This window comes from Accipiter gentilis, chromosome 2 (assembly GCF_929443795.1).
Source record: "Accipiter gentilis chromosome 2, bAccGen1.1, whole genome shotgun sequence".
NCBI classification, from domain to species: Eukaryota; Metazoa; Chordata; class Aves; order Accipitriformes; family Accipitridae; genus Astur; species Astur gentilis.
In genome coordinates, this window is record NC_064881.1 from 3,826,661 (window position 1) to 3,845,479 (window position 18,819).

Below are 18,819 nucleotides of genomic sequence, written 5' to 3' on the forward strand. Positions count from 1 at the left end.
AGGGCAGAGTAAAAGGTGGTGTTCTGAAATTTCCATATTTCTGCTTTTCAACTTGTAATTTTGCTTTCTCTTTTTTTCTTTTTTCCTAATTGGCAACACTTTTTAAAAATCTCCCATCTGCTTTTTTACATAGTACAAATTGCCCTGCTCAGAAATAGTTAAATAGATTGATAGTTTCATTTGGAGAGTGGTAAGGGTATAAAGCAAAAATAAAATATTTGACAAACTTATGAACTGGGCAAGAATCCTTCTTTCTGACTGGGAGCAGACACTGGGTGTGTATATATAAACAACAAGAAATCTCTGGCTGGGACAAAACCATGGGTTCTGAGACTTGATCTATAGACTTCAGTTGGTATAGGTGTGTGTTAAGAATCTGAAGGAAGAAGTACCAAATACTCCAGCTGATGGGCAAAACACCATTGAGGTGTGCTACAGTGTGTTTGATGTGCAGGCTGGTGAAAATGTGCAGTGGAATTGTGGGCTTAAATGTAATGCTGACAAGTACTCTTCCTTTTTTAGTTAGGTTTTGGAGGCATCTTTGTATGAGTGGTATCATTTTTATTTAGGGGTGACATGGAAAAGTAGACCAAGGGCAATAGTAGTAATCATTGAAAAGTTTTAAATGAATTTTATGGAATAAAATCACAATGTTGTCTTAAGTAAAGAAATTTTCAGAGCTTGTGTAATGTCAAGGTTTGTTTTCAGGAATTGTGCTGGCCTCCCTAGTTACTTGTTCTAGGCTATAAAATACAGAATCCTAGTTTTACTGTATTGATTTTGTGACATGTCTAGGGAAGAATGGGGGGAGGGTGTTAAGGAATAGAAAATACAGGCTTTGCAATTTTTGTGTAGTGTCCTCCAGTGTAAATTGTCCCCTTTTAGATACTGTTTGCTGGTTTTTCCCTTAATTATGAGCATGACTTCTTAAAAGCTTTACAAATTCATAGTGTTGCTAGAGAATAGAAAGGTCCTGGGAGAGGGAAAGTGTCCTGAGATTTCATAACTCTGTGGGGAAACGTGTGTTGGCTTGGGAAGAGCTGCCGTGGCTCGGTAAGCTCTGTAGATGCTTAGTTGGTGAGTTGAGGTGGTTTTGGTTTTAATTTGAAGTCCAGAAATGTAAGATCGTGGTTCTCACATTAGCTTTGATAATCCTTTTTATAGTTATGTAGTTCTGTATATTATACATTTTATGGATTAATCTTTTTTGTCTTTGTATTATGTCCAAGAGAGGTAAGTGATGTCTGTTGAAGGAATTACGTGTGTGTGTGTGTGTGTGTATATTTTTAAATCTCAAGAACACCAATTTCAAGTGTCAGCCATGATGTCATACTTGTAGACTCTTGGGACTTTATAATTCTTTTTGTTTATTCTCTGAAACAGTAAATGGATAGTAATTAATTTATTTTAAGAATTAACACCAAGAGTAGAAATTCATATTCCATTAGTAAATACGCATATTCTAACAGCATGTTGTCACAATCCCTGGAGGTGATGGAAACTTTAATTAGCAGGGAATGTCTCTGAAACATACTTACTGAGCTTGATGCTTAAGGAAAACTTAGGCAGATGTCAAAACACTTGAGAGATCTAGACAGAGAAATGGATTATAGAAGATTGAATATTCAACTAACTGCACTTGTACATTACCAGGTGGTTAGTATTTCATGTGCTGCCCCAGGCTGGTATATAGCATTGCAGACAGTGATGTAATTGCCATTAGTCATTGTGTAGAATAATATGGCCTAAGTGATTTATGGTTTTAAATATAAGTGATTTATGGTTTTAAATATAAGTGATTTATGGTTTTAAATATAAGTGATTTATGGTTTTAAATATAAGTGATTTATGGTTTTAGATGTTTAATTTTTTTATGGTTTTAGATGGCAAAGTATCTTCAGAGGACTAAATATTTAGGTTTGGTGTTTTGTTGTTTTTGTAATTATTTTCCTCAGAAGCATTCAAAACATAAATTTATTGAACTTCTAAACTTCTTAGCACAAAGGTAAAGTTTTAAGCCAACATTACTTTACGTTATTTTTTTCTGCAAGATGGGGCTCCTAACACGACTTCTGGGAAAGTTAAGTGTTGGGGTGATGCAGCATCAGTGGAGTAATGTGTAGTGGAGAGAATGTGCTGCTACAAAAGTAAACAATGTGTATGTTTCTCAGGCTCCCTGGTAATTTTGAGGGCAAACATAACTGACCTGTCTTTCTGTGTAGTATATTCTTCTGTCATGCCAACAAGCATCTGAGTCTAATCACCATTTTATTTTCTAAAGTGTACAGTGTTTATATTGGTATGGCTGTGGATCCCTTTGCTGGCCATTGTGCTGTCTTGATGCAATATGTATGATTTACAGTTAAATTGTTCCTTAGCAACTAAAACAGTTTTCCCTGATGAGACAAAGAAGAAAATCTAATAAAATCACTTCAGAGCTCTCTCTGTGTATGTGGTCTTAAGATACAATGCTGCAGATTTTTTTCAGGATTTTTTTTAATTCAGTAATGCTTGTGTAGATGACAGGTTTGCTTTTTCAAGGGTTTTTTTCACTTACATGGTTAGCCAGCAGAGAGTGGCTTAAAGATTCTTCTGCTGTATAAATTATTATAATTGTTTGTGAGAATAAATACAGGAATGCTATTCAAGCAGGTATAGGCCATATTGGGATATATCCTGTGTCTGCATATAAAACTAATTAAATGTTGATTTGCATCCCCCCCTCTATGATGATTGTTGTGGAGAAGTCCCATCCTAGATGGGGAAAACTAGAAATTAAGATAGTCAAAAGAACTGTCTTTCTATTCTTACAAATCTGTCAGCCTCTTTTTGCTAAGCTGTTGGTAACTAATGATTTTATCAAAATGCTTTTTTATCTCATGCCTTTTTATCTTCTTACATACCATATAGCGTTTATGAATCTTCTATTAAGTGTTGCTTAAAGTTGTTACTGAGGGATGTGGAAAAAGGTGAAATAGTTCAAAATAAATGAAATTAAACATTAAAGATACCCCTATTTTGCAGAAAGCTAAACTTTATTGGCAGATGCTAAAAATATATGACTTTTAAAGGTGGAATGACTAATAAGAGTAGAAATGAGATTACTCAAAAGCTTACTGCACAAAACGAATTAATTTTGGACTTAATAGCATACAGAAGGAATACAGCCACTAATTTTTAAGGTTGAGAGATGATCTGGACTGGCTGTATGTTACTGGTGATTGTTACTACATTATTAAACTCCTCTACTATCCCCCTCCCCCCTTTTTTAACTCTGTAGTGTTCTACATTTCTCTTTTTATGTGACTTATAGAGTGCAAGTTCCTTACCATATATTTTAATTCTTACTGTTGCACATGGTGGAACTGCTTGTTAGTACCTTGCAAGGAAATGCTTTTGCATTCTTGTTTTTATAAAGTTTCATTTAAATATAAATCTCAGTTGCTTTATATTAGTGATTCTTACTTCCCTTGTCTCTTATAATTTGGCTTTTTTATTATGTTTCATATCATGAATATGAAATAAAAAATCTGTTCACTATGGGACTCTAAGATGCTCGTTTATCATTGTAAATAAAGGCTTTGTCACAATTTGCCCATACTTGCATTCAAAAGTGATGAAGTCGCGAGAGCTCAGAGGAGGGAAGACAGCCAAAGGAATTGCAGTGTGGAGCTGGTATATTGAATTAATATTAGCACTTCTCCTTCAAACTGTTAGCTCTCTGCTGGGTTTTAGGTCACTTAAAATAATCTAGAGTCTGAAATGAATTTTGAGGTTTTCGTCTCAATGGGATGTTGTACCTCTTTCATCTAATCAAACCAGAGGTTGCAATCTGTAAGAGGCTTTTTTTTAACCATATAGTTAATTTAAAATACCTGTTAACAGAAATCTGAATGTTTTCTTTATTGAAATAAAATTATCCAACAAATTTCAGACATAGCAAATTTTTTTTTTTCTTTCACTTTTGTTAGTGTCAAATCAATAGTGCCTTGACCTCGTTTCATACGGCTTTGGAACTTGCAACAGACCAAAGGGAGATCCAACATGTCTGCTTATACGAAATAGGTAAGTTGGATATGTTTATACTATAAATAGCTCACTTATAAGTATAGACTAGCAATTTCAATAAACAAACTGGATTATTTTTATTAGGATTTTTAAAAAAAAGTTTTAGAATACCGGCCTTTGTCTTGGATTATGGTAATAATCCTGTTCTTCTTGTTTGGGCGAGTAGAACTCAACAATTTTTCATAATTTTAGTTTTCTGAAAATACAAGGTGATGCAAAATCAGAGAGCAGACTGTAGAATCAAGGGCAAACTTCACCTACAGTGAGAAATTAATTAATTGGATTTGTCTGTGGAATCACCATTTCTGTGCCAAAACCTAATTGGTCTAGGGAAGCTTCATGGTTTGCAGGACCTATATTTCATGTTAATTTCCTTTTATCAATAGCAATATATGCTAGATGTTCTTAACTGGTATACAAGTCTTTAGAGGGGAGAAGATATGTGCTTCAAGCTTCAAATGTGTCTCGTTAAGGGATCCTATCACAGTGGGCAAGAATAAGGGAGCAAGTAGTAGCTTTGTAAGTTTCAGCATCCTACAAAATGTAGTATTTAAATAAAATGAAAAAAAGAGAGCTTTTGGTGTCTGTATAGATTTGTTGTTGCCCTGAAGTGGATTCGTTGTTTTGTATGGAATAATTCAGCACTTCCCAGTAAATTTAAACCAGGCTTTAAATGTATGTCATTGATTTGTTTTTAACTTTTCCAGTTATTGGTATAATTGTTAAACTAACTCCAGCTGTCATAGCAGACTGTGTGTTTCAGTAATTTTGGCACCAAATTTGAATTACTGTGCTTTCTCTGAAGTTAAATTAGTCTTGGTTTTAGGTTGGTGCAGCATGATAGAGATGAATTTCAAAGATGCGTTTGAATCCTTTGAAAGGCTTAAAAATGAATCCAGGTGGTCCCAGTGCTACTATGCTTATTTAACAGCAGGTGAGTATATTCAGCGTGTTGGATAAGTGGTAAATCAGTGATGTAATGAGGTTTTGGCACTGTTGTGTTTTGGGTAACTTACTAGTGCACGCGCTGCCTGCTGCTTATGCTGCTTTATGCCAGACTTGACTTACATAACTTTGTTTATGTAATGTGTGCTTGCATGCACACGCGCACGTGCCTAAGTAAGTCCTCTCTCCTCTCTCTCCCCCTCTCCTTCTAGATTTAGATACAATTATGATTGCCAGTGTGGTGACAGGTCATATAACAGTGTGTTGCAAAGATTTAATGAATAAATTCGTAGAGATTGGGTGCTATTAGTTTCTTCAGTGAGTACGAAAGGAGGTACTGGCTTGTTAACGATCACAGAGGGTACCTGGGAGAGTTGGGATTTGCATGTTTATCAAATCCCCAGTCTAGATCCTTTCTGGAAGTGTGGGGGTTTTTTTCCTGTGACCATATGATACCTAATCTTAATTTTTCCTTTTCCATATCCCAGCAGTGTTAAAACATTTTTGTTTCTGTGTCCTTGCAGTGTGTCAAGGAGCCACTGGTGATGTCAACGGTGCTCAGAATGTGTTCAAGGAAGTTCAGAAGCTTTTCAAAAGAAAAAACAATCAGATTGAACAATTTTCAGTGAAAAAGGTTTGGCTTAGTATAGGCTGACTTGTTTCAGTACAGTAAATTAGGCTTGGTAATTTTGTTTGATTCTTTACCAGTATTTATTTTTGAAGGGTCTATCCGTTTTCTGCTGTGTTGCTTCTGTAGAATTAGTGGGAAGGATTCATGTGGAAAAACAAGTGTCATCTATTATAAGGACCTACCAAAGGAAACGTGAATTAGCTATTCACTTTACAACTAAAGTAATTATTAAAGATAAAAATATACGATAGCATAGCTGCTTTGGTAATTTTCCTTCTAGCTTTGCCTTTCTTACTCCTTTTTATCTTGTCTTGTTTGTCAAAGCCTCAGTTCTTTTTGAAAGCTAGGAGTTGTCCAGGATATATCTCCCAAGTGATGATCTTGCAGATGTTACAGTTTCAGCATCCAGTCAGTGTGTACTTGGGATTGTGAAATACAGTAAAACAAATCAGGCTGCATACAAGGAAGCTTTAATTTTGATCAATATGTAAGCCCTTAAATTAATTGAAAGATTTTGCTTTTTAGTCTTAAAGTCTTTAAAGCTAAGTTATTACCAACTTTATTTTCATAAAATTGTTGAATGCTTTCATGAAACCTTTAGAATTTCTGTTTGTGAATATTATGTTCCCTCTAAAAGGACAGATGACAGGTCTCCCTTCCCTCTTTCTCCCTGCTTTGCAGGCAGATAGATTTAGAAAACAAATGCCGACCAAAGAGCTCTGTGTCCTGGCATCCATTGAAGTATTGTACTTATGGAAAGCCCTTCCAAACTGTTCCCTTTCGAACTTACAGCATATGAGCCAAGGTATAATATGGTTTATTTATTTATTTTTAAATGAGGTGTATAATTTTCTTCTGTGGAGTAGCTGATTGTTGCAGTGTGAAAATTTAAACCTGTGTGTACGTGTCATAGCAAAACAGTTTGAGTAACAAAAGAGTAATGACCCATTAAGATTCAGCTTAATGCTTAATTTTTACCGTTCTTATAGGTTTTTGGGAGAAGTTTAAAAGCTTGCGGGATATAGTTGTTTTTTAATCAGTTGCATGTGCCCATTGTTTAAAATGAAACAATAGCATGGTAGTTATTGTTCCAAGTCACCAAGCAAAATTTAACTCATTTAAACCTAGCTACAAAATAAAAAAAAAACAAAACTACCAATTCATTTCTGCATGTCAGTTTTCTTCTAAGAGGAAATATGTAGCTTGTGAGGTCATCTATGACATAAGGGTTCTGTTTGTCTTGGCTGCTGGGTCCATCTTAGTGGTGAAAGGAGCATTTCATGGTTGCCTCTAAGTCACCAGATGTCTTTGGATGTCTGTCACATGAAGTTTATGGTAGCAGTGTTTATCATTTCAGTACTCCTCCCTCCATCCAGCCATCAGTCTTGTTTGCATTCTGCAATGGTTTCAAGTTATTACCTGCTTATTTAGAAAATAAACCAAAAAATGTCTGCCACTGAGATACTTCCTTTTTTCAAATTGTGAAATTTTTGGGATTGTACATGATTTTTATGTTAAGCTAGAAAACTACCAATCTTGAAGTCAAGAGTCAGGAGTAGTTATGGGGTTTTGTTCTGTTTTTAAGTGGAGACAATTTGTCCATTTAAATTGCGTGATGGCAGTGGGTTACATTCAGATCCCTAGTTTTCTAGTTCCAAAGGTAATGGGGAAGGCTTTAAAATTAGACTTGCTTAAAAATAAATTTCAGGATTATTTTTCTTCCATTTGCCTTTGGAACAACCAGCTTTAGAGGTTGTGAAGAGTACGTACTTCTCTCCTGCATGCTCAGAAGCAGTGCAGATCTTCCCTGTATAAGCTTCTGGCCAGTGGTTCACATTTTAATGTGAAATAGCAGTATAGATTAAAATTCAGAGATACGCTTCTTGTAAATATGACACTGACAGATGTGTCTGCATCAGCAATCCCCAGTTGAAGATTTTCTGCACAATTAGAGTGTTATCGCTGTGTCTTACGTGTGCATCAAGAATGATTAGATGATAGGGGATTATTTTTTTTATTTTTTTTTTTCCCCTTCTTCCTCTTCTCTTCAACAATTGGAGTATAATTTGCTGGGGCAAGTTTCCAGGCTTTTGCTCAGGGCTAGAAGCTGACTTAAAAGAATTAATTTGTATCCACATGTATCTCTAAGTAAAATGCCAAGTAACTTGAGACTTGGGATACAAGCAAGAGTTGACAGCCTTGTGTATTGTGTAGTGTCCAAATACTTCATGCAGCCAACTCTTAGTTATTCATAGGTGCCTTATCCGGGTTGTGGCTTGACTCTGTTGTGAATGCAGAGCTAGTTAAGGTCTGGCAGGGTTTATGAGGAGAGGCAGAATGTGAAGTTAAAGGAGCTCTGCTGCTCCAGGCAGAGCAGTTCGGCTCCTTTTGAAGGGATTAAAAGCCCTGCGGGCCTCCCTGTATCCTGGACTTTCTGGAAGCGACAGTGCAGACAAGTGCAAATGGCTCCTCATGGAACTAGCCTTGATTTAACAGAGCTGGCGCTAATAAGCTTGATCAAAATGGAGCCTGATGCACCTAGAGACAGTTATGTGCAGCGTGATTCAATTCTTCCTGGAAACAGGGCACTACTCAGCTGAGGCACAGTCTGTCCCTGGATTGTGGACCAGCTAAGGTCTGGCAAATAAGCGTTATCCTCTGATCAGCATTGAGAATTGTGACGCCAAAATATACTAGTCTGGGCTTTTAAGTCCAGTACAGATTTTTGTGTGTCTGTCACTTGGCTTCAGTTCAGAACAAATTAGCTTTGTCTGAACTGCTTGCCCTGTGCTCCTTGTAACTTGGACTATGTATTTTTCTTTCAATATCTGGGACAAAGCAGTTTCCCATAACACCAGAAGGAGATGATTGTTTCTTAACTTTACCTTTTAGTGGATATTTCAAAGACCGGTAGAGAAAAGGATTCTCCTCCTTATGAGAACACACTAACTGCGTGTTGTATTTAAAAGAAACCAACTTTGATTTATATTAATGTTACTAGCATCTCCTTTTTCTGGTTAAATTTAATCATCAGACTAAAAGTCAGCATAGACCACAGTTCTTGTCTAAGGAAGGATTTCAATCCATCTTGTTTGTTTACTGGAATCTTTTCATTAAGCTTGTCAGGATGTTGATGATTCATCAGCTGTTGGTTTGAGGAATTTGCTTCTTGGTGCCATACACAAATGCTTAGGAAATTCTGAAGATGCTGTTCAGGTAAGTTGTTAAATGATAATTTACACCATTCATTTTATGAGCTATTCTGTTAAACAGTAAATATTGTTGAGTAAGAGTGTTAAGCAAGCCATTAGTTTTCAGTGCTGTTGGAACTCACAAACCAGAATGATCAACAGAGTATGTCAGGTTCTTTTCAAATCTTGTGGTTTAGCATGTCTTCATCACGTTCTGTGTTGTAAAAGTAATTGGTTATGTTGAATGAACATGGCAGCTACAGTAGCTTGTAGGAGCAAGAGTTGAGGAAAAGCTGGCAAAAAGCACAGGAAAATTCTTGCTCTGCTGGATATACTTTGTCCAACAAAGAAAGTTCCACTTTAAAAAACAAAATAACTTGGATATTGACCTTTCCAAAGCATAGATTTGCCGCTTCTCCTCTAGACCTATTAGACACTGAGAGCACATACCAAAGAATAATTTTACCACTGCTCCAGGCTTTGATCTGTAGGCACAACTTTTTTTTCCTTCCCCAAATAGAATGCAATTCACAAAAGCAACAAGGGAGCTGATGCTGGCTTTAAATCCTTTTTTTTTTTTTTTTTCTCTCTCTTCCCCACGCCACCCCACCCCCGCAACTTCTCTCAAGCTTATGTTAAATAATCTGGCTGCTTAATTTCTGATGTTAAAGTTCTGTGTTAGATCTAATATTTTTTCAGTATGAAGGTGGGAAACTGTTGAAACAGTCAATATATTACTTTGTAAAAATCCAAACAAATAATTTTGCTTTGATATGGCAGTGTTGGTAAAAATGTCTGGGTCCTTGCTTAAAGAATCTTTACCACTGGAAATTTTTAATGTATGCACATTTTAGCTTTGGGCTAATTTCTAGTGCTTAAAGTTGAATGGTGCTTCTGGATTTTTTAAGTATCAGTCAATTTTAATGTATGACTGCAATCTTTTTTTTTTTTCTTCTTTTTTCCTTAATTTTTATAGTTCTTTCAGCGAGCTGCTAAAGATGAACTGTGCCGTCAAAACAACTTATACGTCCAGCCATATGCTTGCTATGAACTTGGCTGTCTTCTTTTAGACAACCCAGAGGTAATAGCATAACCTATTTTTAAACTCTTAAAATTATGATGGGGAGTCAACATATCGCTATACAAACAATGAATCAAAGTTTATAGGTGATAGATAATGTATGTAAAGTTTTAAAAATGTGATTTATACCTACCATAAAGAAACTTACTACTTTCGGTTTTTGCAAGCCAAGAAATGCAGTGTGTTTTAGGTAACATCTTTATTTTTCAATATCAAGAGCTATAAGGAGATTCTGAGGAGCTTAGAGTATCTGTTAGTAACACTGCAGTGACTTGTTTTGTTGTTACTGGGTTTTATTTTTACATAAAAACCAGAGCCTGAGACTCTCTGGGATTCTTCAGGGCAGTTGTTACATTCCTGACCATTAGCGGTGTCTTTCATTAGCAGTAAAACGAACATGTCTGCAAACCTACAGCAAGCAGTAAAGCAAGAATTTTGATGAGTGTAGCACCACGTTGTTTTGATTATTATTTAGTACTTTATGCCAAAAAGCCCCTCCAGAGAATTTACTTTCCACCTTTCCGATCATGCCATGGTGCCCATTTTTTTTTCATACTTACAGAAACAGTATATTTAAATACTGGCGTATGCAAATATTTCTATCATCCCTCAAGACGCAAAGACCTCTCCCCCTTCACTTGCCTTCGTGTTCCTGCTGCTGGTGGCAGCAGAGGCCTGACAAGAATGCCTTGGGTAGGCAGGGAATTGTTGTCTGCAGGTGGTATTTAGTGCGGTGAATGCCTAGGATCCTTTTCTTACATATTTAATTTCCTGTTGGATGCTGTTCAAGATCAAAGACTACCTGTAGTTATCCTCTCCAAATAGAATTTGATGCCTTTCTAAAATAGCTCCATGTTTTCGGGATCAAACTTATATTTGGAACTACATGGTATTTGTCAAAAGTCTTTTTACGTTGGGATTATTTATCCCCACTCTTAGGACAGATGTCTTCCTAACCTCACACATCAGTCCATCTTGGAAACCTAGCTGGACTGAGGGCACGTGTACTATTGTACTATTTCATTGCAGGGAATATATAAGTAAAGTGATTTCAGTCATTTAAATTCCTGTGAAGCTGTATGTGTTGGCGTTTTAGCGTTCACTCTGATGCGTAGTGAGGTTCTCGTTGTTCAGGATGGTGAGGAAAATAATTCACCTGGCTTTCAGACTGTCCCAATGGCTTGGTTGATGATACATTTGATCGTTCAGGTCTTTGCACATACCCTACCTCCTAGGCAGCCCAGAGTATCTTAAACTAGGGCAACTTCTGCACCACTCCTGGTGCTTTTTCCCTCCTCAAACATGTAACACCGCTCACTATTTGGAGTTTGTGCTGCTTTATGTAGTACTTCATGAATCAGATTGCATGTTAGGGGGAAGCGGTTACAAGGTAGTGACTTGAACCCCCACATCATTCTTCGTATGTAGTGTATAAAGTAGTTGGGCTAATAGTATCTCATATTCTTAAGAATCTGTTTTCAGTTGTTTTTAATCTTGTCAGATTTAGTCATCTGAGCTGAACCTACCCATTAAAGAGGGAAGGAAAGTCTCTCAATAAAAATTATCATGACAAAGGACAAGACTAGAGAAAATGCTTTTTAAAATAATAGTTTTATTTTGAAAACCCTGCCGCCCTATGACTTAGAACTGGGCCTTGAAGCCTGGTAGGGAGGTCTGAGTCCGGTAATGTTCCTGCTGCCCTTTCTTCCATGTTCATATTTAAATTTGATCGTGTCAGGTGTCTCTTAAAAAAAAAGTGTGGTGGGTAGTGAAGTTGTCTGAAGATTTTGAGAATGTGGGAGCACTCCTTCGTTCCTGCTTTATGTGTAGTATGTGCACATAGTAACTGAGTGTGCTTCGTGTGGGGTGTTTGAGGACTGAACAAGCCTCCGCTTGTAGCTGTACTGAGAAGCTATGGTAGTGCTTAGTATATGAAGGACGTGCAGGAAACTCCCTCTGGTGGCACTCGGACAATTAGGAGGTAAATGGTGCTTGACTTGAATAAAGGGGGATGGAGTGGGGAAAAGCAAGAGCTAGAATTAGAGGCAAGTGGATGCTGTTTATAGAAAATTCCATTTACTAGGTGAGGTGTCATGCAGGAGCTCTATAATGATTAAGAAAGAGAAGGGAATAGGGTGTTATAAATCACATTTGCCCGAGAGGCTGAGCTTATTAAAGACCTGAGCAACAGATACAGATATGAATATGCGTGTTGGTATAAAAAACATGCTGTTATTAAATTTACTTTAAAATTACTCATGATTACATATTTGATTTATCACGTCATCTGAATCATCTTTGTTATTGTAAACTTAGTTCTTATCAAGTTCTTTAGGTTTTTAATATGGTTACGTCAAGAAGTTTACAGATTTTTTTTTTTGGATCTTTTAGACACTGAATGTAATTTAACCAATATAAATACATATGTTCATATTCATATATTTGAATAAGAAAAATTATTTTTTTCCATCTACTTAGAAGGCAGTTGATTATTTATTTGTGAGGCTTAAAATAAAAATGTACTGTATGATAAGAAATATAAGCTTTTCAGTAGTAAATATTAATCTGCAAATACATATATTTTTCCTTAAGAGTTTGAAATTGAGGTTTCTGAAACAACTTTAAATGCTTAAAATCCTGTAACTTGTTTTGTAAATAAATGGCTTCAACTTTGGTTAAGAAAGAAAAATTACTCTATTGATCAATTAGTCATTTATCTGTAGCCTCATTTGTTTCCCTGAGCATTGTGGTAGCTCACCATCATCAGTTGCAACTTGCATTTACAGCTGTAATTTCTCCTTTGCTGTAGAGGACCAGAAATATGTAATACTGCATTTCTTGGGTGCCTCATTTGTGTTTCTAGTTTCCTAATCTGAGAGGTTTTTGTCTGCTCAGTATCTTGTTTTCAAGATAGAGGTGCTATTCTGGACTGACCAGGCCATATACTTAAGATATTTTCTGTAACATTTGCAATGCATTTCTAATGCAATGTTTGTCTTTTTGTAGACTGTGCCAAGAGGAAAAACCTTACTTCTCCAAGCCAAGGTAAAAACTAAGACACTTTCAAATTTATCTTTCTGAGATGAGGGCACTTGAGAGGTGGTGTTTTGGGGGGTTTGGGGCCAGGGGGGTGGATGTTAAGTGTCAGTGTCCCTTACCTATAATCTACAACTTTATCATGTAGATAGACATTAATGTATATGATACACATTCATGTATTTTACATAGATGTGTATTTCTATGTCAGTCGTAGCACAGAACTCACATTAGTGAAGCGTTAGAACCTCGCCAAGTGTTTCAACTAAGATTTGGCTACAGAAAGTTTGAAAATGACAACTCTCCACTCCTTGTCTGTTCCAATTGGTTCCTGCCTTGGGCATGTTGGGATTTTCTAGAGCTTTTGGACTTGCAGAAATTCCTAGGTGCTGTTCCAACTACATGGGATCCAAACAGCATGTTGGAAATGAAAGCTTTCTGCAGTCTTCACGAACATGGATTTTCTGTAATAATTCGGTTACTTTGGGTAATGCGGGGATATTGCAACATGCAATGAATCTCCAGTTCACCTCTTTTCTTCTGTCTGTTTTGTAACATGACTTCTTAAGCATTAGTAGTAAAATTATCTTCATATCATAAAGTGAAGGAGGCTAATAGTTATATGCTTTTTTTTTTTTTTTTTTTCTCTCCCAGGAGGAATTTAGTGGCTATGACTTTGAGAACAGATTGCACGTCCGCATACACGCAGCCTTAGCCTCTCTAAGGGAGGTAGTTCCACAGTGACAGACAGGAGGTCTTGTTATCCTTTCCCACAGTTTCTGCACTTTAAGATGAAGCAGAAGAAAGAGCTGTTGGGAAGACCAGCTTTTCTTCTGAAAAACCACTTGTGCCAGAGACACTTTCCTAGTATGGTCAGAGTTGGTATGGCTTAGTAAACATTACAATTGTAACTAAAAGTAAATCAACCAGGAAGAAGGTTAAGTGACCTTGTGTTTTAACTCTTCAGTTTTTATTCTGTTTAAACCAAGCTGAACACAATTGCTTGTAACTGTGGATAAGCCTAAATAAGCACACATGATTTACTTCAACAATATTGGCAGGTATGATTTTTACCTTTTAAAATAGATCTAGATCTAAAATATGACAAGGGGAGCACTTCTGTTTCGATTAGAATAATACAATAAAAGTAATCACTGTAAATGTTGACGTTGGGAATAGTCAGAACACTGTTTTTTCTTCAAGCATTAGCCAGTGCACGGGAGGAGAAAAACTGTTGAGCTGCGAAAAGCAGATCTTACTAAATTTCAGTGGCTTATGTCAATTACTTCATGATGACTAATGTGTGAATTTTAAACCTCACATCCCCTTCCATTCTTCATTCCTTCCCTCCCAACCCAGCTCATACTTGTGATATAAATTATGTCAATAGTTAGGATCTCTGCTTCTGGTACGTTCCAGCCAAATAACTTACTTTGTTTGACATGCAAATACAGCGTGGGCAGTTATTATTTCTGCTCTTAATATTGTGAACATCATGTTAAAATACATATGCCAGATACAGTAATTTTACATATTTTATATTCAAACTGCTGAGTCTTTAGAGCAGTGACCTTTAAAGGTATTGAAAAACCCAACCAAACAAAACAGAAAACCAAAAATCTACTTTGGTAGTTATACCAATACTACGATATCCTAAGTCTCTATGTGGTATTCCAAACCTGTGGTGTTAAGATATTGAAATACCTCGGAGAGCTTAAAACTTCTATTATGACCGTAGAATTTTTGATACTTGGCCATCTGTGTGCTCATCTGTAGCTTTTTTTACTTTTGTCTGTAATATGTAGTATCTCCTTATGTTTTATATTCAGTTAATATCATATTCTGGGAAGGTAAATATTTTTTTAAAGAAGCTTATGAATGGAAATCTGACCAGAAAGTTAGTTGATGTTACTTTGGAAAGCTAAGAAAACTGGATATCCTTGGAAATAGTGATCCAAAAGCCTTATCTTTACTTTGGTCAGGTTGCCTTAAACAGTTCCTTAGCTTACGTTTTTTCTTTTCTTACCTTTTTGTAGAATATGTCGCCAAAGTTTTAGACCTTGCCCACACCTAACCTTCATTGATTTGCTTTTGAGGTTGCATCTAAAGCAAGACTGATATGGAGGAGAAAAGTAATAGCCTATTTGGTAGGCCAAATGAAACGGTTGAGACACTTTTATTTCTCTCTAGAAATACACAGTTCCTGCTATGAAAGGCATTCCTAGAGCAGTTAAACACTTCTGTTGCAGTTCCTGAAGGAGATGAGAGACTCTTAACTCTTAAAAAAAGCAGTTTTATTTTTCTATAATCTAGGTGTGTTACAGATAGTACACTGGGTTTTTTATTCAACTTTGACAGTAATACTGAGTCATAAGTGAGTGTTCAACCTTATTTGGTCAATCCAAATAAGTATTGACTAGAAAACAATATATTGTATATATAGTGATTACTTAGAATTCAAATAACGATTTTAAAAATGGGCTTTAATGTACTTGAAATCTTATTTTGTCCTACCTGACTTTTAATGTTTTGCAATCAGAGACACAGTCCCTTCTGGGTAAAGAGCTAGAAACGGTACAGTTACTGACAAAATTCCTCTTACATACACTGCATAAATATAATGTGAGACTAGGCTGTTCAGGACACAGAGCACCTGCATGCGATTTGTGTTGGGATGTCTAGGGTCTACATACTTGGAGGTAGCTAGCAAATTGTAGTAAACTTACTAGAAGGCCTGTTGTTCTCACCAGGACAGGAACAGTTAGGGAAAGACACTATATATTCATATAACAGTTCAGCTCTGTGCAAATTGCAGCTTTTCTGTGGATTTAGCGAATCATCACTGAAATAGAACTATCTGTTTCTGGGTTGTTTTTTTCCTCACCTCGTAGGAGAATCTCCTACATTGTAAATGTCAGAATTATTTTTTATGTTAGATTGTGCCTGTGATGAGAAAAATTTCAATGGTATTTTGTGTAAACTGCTACGTTTTTATACTTTGGAACTCGGAGGCATGGTCTAATAGCAATAATGGAATATGCATCTTGCTAGTTAATATGTTAAGACTATCTTTACTGGGTCAGGTATTTTTGTTGATGTTGATGCAGTTTTTATCTCAATACGACTCATTTCAAATAAATAACTAGCATTTTTAGATGTCACAAGGTGGCATATTTATTGTGATGTACTGTAAATGTTGTTAATTTACAGAACTTGCACTTTTATATTTCTGAGTAAAATTAAAAGAAACGTGGACATGATTTTTGTTCCCTTGCTCCTCGAATTTGTCTTTTAATTGGTTGCTTCCTGAACAAGATGATATCACTTATTGGGAAAACTTCTGGGATGTCAAGTGACTCTGTAACAAAGTTTTCTAGTCAGCAATTACCTCAGCCTTTGTTCTTCCAGTATAATTACAGTCTCTTGGTTTAGAAAGTGAGTTACATGTGTCATGTTGAGATCAACAGTAGAGTGAACAAGGTTTAAGATGCGATTTCAAGACATCACATTTACTTGTTCTTCATTAAAGAAACCACACACAATTGTTTTTGTTGTATTCCTACACCTTTGAAAAATGTTTCTAATTTACTCTAAAGCACTTTAATTTCTTCTCTCTCTGACTTTGAATGCTTGTTTCATATTCTAGTTATGCTTTATTCTTAAATAAAATTCCCTAAATGTTGTATTGAACTGCTTTTCAATTTACAACAATCTGATTGCCTTTCCAACAACTGATTGTAGTCACGTTTAAAACTTGTTCTGTAACTGTTCGAAGAGGAAGCGCGCTATGTTAGTGTAGAGCGCTCTGCGGTGGTGCAAGGGGGCTCATTGAACCTCTTGGGAGTCAAAGCAGGGTAGCCTATAAAGGACACTCCAATTCCCTTTCCAGTCATCATTACAAAATACTAACAGCGGTAGCAATCGCTTTCATGAAAAATTATGCAATCCCAAGCCAGTATTACTAAAGCTAAAGCAGTAAATTAATACTTAGCTGTCTTTGGAGGCAATTGGGCAGCCAGGGGCATCTGCCTAGTCCACCTGTCCTTGGCTCAGCAGGGGTCCTGCAGGCAGGTGAGAACACAAATGTCAGACTCCCCTGAAACTTTAGGAGTAAGAAGTACAGGTATATGGACTCTGATCCATCATCCTGAAGGAACTGTGTGACAAATTATTTTATATAAATCAGGAGTTCAGGAAAAAAGACAGGACAGGGAATTGTTTCTCTGCTAATTGCAGTTTGAGGAGATGCTTATGCAATATTGTCTTGTATTCTAATGTTTTGAGGTGAGCTAGAAAATACTGCTTCAAAAGCTACTTCTGTCTGGAAAAGTTGACTTACAGGAGATGGACATATACAGGCAAGTTCCAGCTCTGGTTCATTTTGACCAAAGAACAATTAAAACACAGTATTCTATACAGAAATTCAGAAAGCACAAGAACCTGCTGTTTCTACACTGGGTTATTGGTATCTATATACAATAGTCTTAATTTACGCAAAAGCAAATTCTTATATTTAATTAGCCGGTGTACCAGATGCACTGGAAAAAACATTGGGTTCTTTTACAGAAGGCTTAACTTTGTCACTATGTTGCAAAGCTATTTTTCCCTGACCTTCAAAACTTGTACAGTTATAACAGTGTGCTCTCGTTAGTAGATGGCAAAAAGTGATATTCCTGCTCCTCCTCCCCATCCCTGTTTCTTACCAGACAGTAGGAAGTTCAGCTTGAGGCAGGCTTTCCAGAGTTAAACACTGAACTATTTCTCATTTTGACCAATTTTTTTAACGTACATTTGGACCCCAAAACTGGACCCAGCATAGATTACCAGGGTAGGTGCATACTAGAGTTGCGTATTGCCTCCCTGCTTCTGCTCAGAATCTCTTTGCTTAGTTACCCAAGATTTTCATGACCTGCTTAGCTTCTGTGTTTTAAACACCAGCGTGTTTTAGCCATGGGGGGTTCATGTTAAGTTGTCTTACTGTTACCCCTAATTTTTTCACTGCTGCTTTTTCCAAAATGTTGTTTATCTTTTGATGTGACTTCTTCCAAGATGGTGTTCCAGTCAAGTAATCTGTTAAGCTCACCAGGACTGGCTGGTCCTCAGTGTTTCAGTCATTTTTTTGGCAAGCTGTGCTTACCTGTAGGAGATGCCCAGAAGGGCTCCCAGGTAAAGAGGTTAAGGGGGGGGGGGGGGGGACGACGACACGGGACGACCCCATGCTCATTTGAGTTGGATATTTGAGAGGGGAAGGGAGGGAGAAGGAGATTGTTAGACTTTGCTGATAAAAAATATTTATGTAACAAACGCCTCCCAGTCTTTCACTAAAGTAATATATTTACTGTATTGAAAAAGATAATTGTACTACGCTTCTCCCCACTTGTAGCAAAGGCCCTAATGAAGGGGAAGACCGAATCAGAGACATACGCATAAAGACACCTTAAATAAAAACAGTATTTTGTACCTTTGGTAGGAAAAGCAAGAAGGTTTTTCATGGAGACCTCTGTACATGAATGCAACCCCCCACTTAGAATTCAATTGAAGTCTGGCAGGTAGAAACACGAAGATGGTGCTTGCAAAAAATGCAAGTCCTCTTCTCCCGCCTATTTAGCTGAAGCTTTGAAAGATATTGCAAGTTAAAAAACCAAAACAGAACACCCCCTATGCGCCCCCAACCAGAGTGACTCATTAACCTTCTTGTGAACTATCTCGTGAAGAGTTAACGAACGACCTGGTGCTTTTTTGGGCAGAAAAATAAGGCTTATCTGGGACCTTGATTTGCTGAACCTCTGTCCAATCTCTATCTTCCAAGACTTTAACATTGTCAGAAGCTGTTACTTACGCAGGTGGGGTGAAGGATGGTGGGACAA

General features: G+C 36.8%; 1 protein-coding gene across 5 annotated transcripts in view; it reads left to right on the forward strand.

Annotated features, from left to right (window-relative positions):
* TTC39C (tetratricopeptide repeat domain 39C) overlaps positions 1-17,332 on the forward strand; it is a 39,920-nt gene extending 22,588 nt beyond the window's left edge. For 2 of the 5 annotated variants that reach the window (XM_049827346.1, XM_049827373.1), the window contains exons 7-14: positions 3,972-4,065; positions 4,874-5,002; positions 5,538-5,647; positions 6,326-6,449; positions 8,763-8,860; positions 9,812-9,916; positions 12,923-12,961; positions 13,607-17,332. In XM_049827346.1, coding sequence (XP_049683303.1) covers positions 3,972-4,065; positions 4,874-5,002; positions 5,538-5,647; positions 6,326-6,449; positions 8,763-8,860; positions 9,812-9,916; positions 12,923-12,961; positions 13,607-13,696 — 789 coding nt within the window. In that variant the 3' untranslated portion in view covers positions 13,697-17,332. The remainder of the gene's footprint in view (positions 1-3,971; positions 4,066-4,873; positions 5,003-5,537; positions 5,648-6,325; positions 6,450-8,762; positions 8,861-9,811; positions 9,917-12,922; positions 12,962-13,606) is intronic. The other 3 variants (XR_007509371.1, XM_049827356.1, XM_049827365.1) reach the window with 3 other exon arrangements.
* The last annotated feature ends 1,487 nt before the right edge of the window (positions 17,333-18,819 follow it).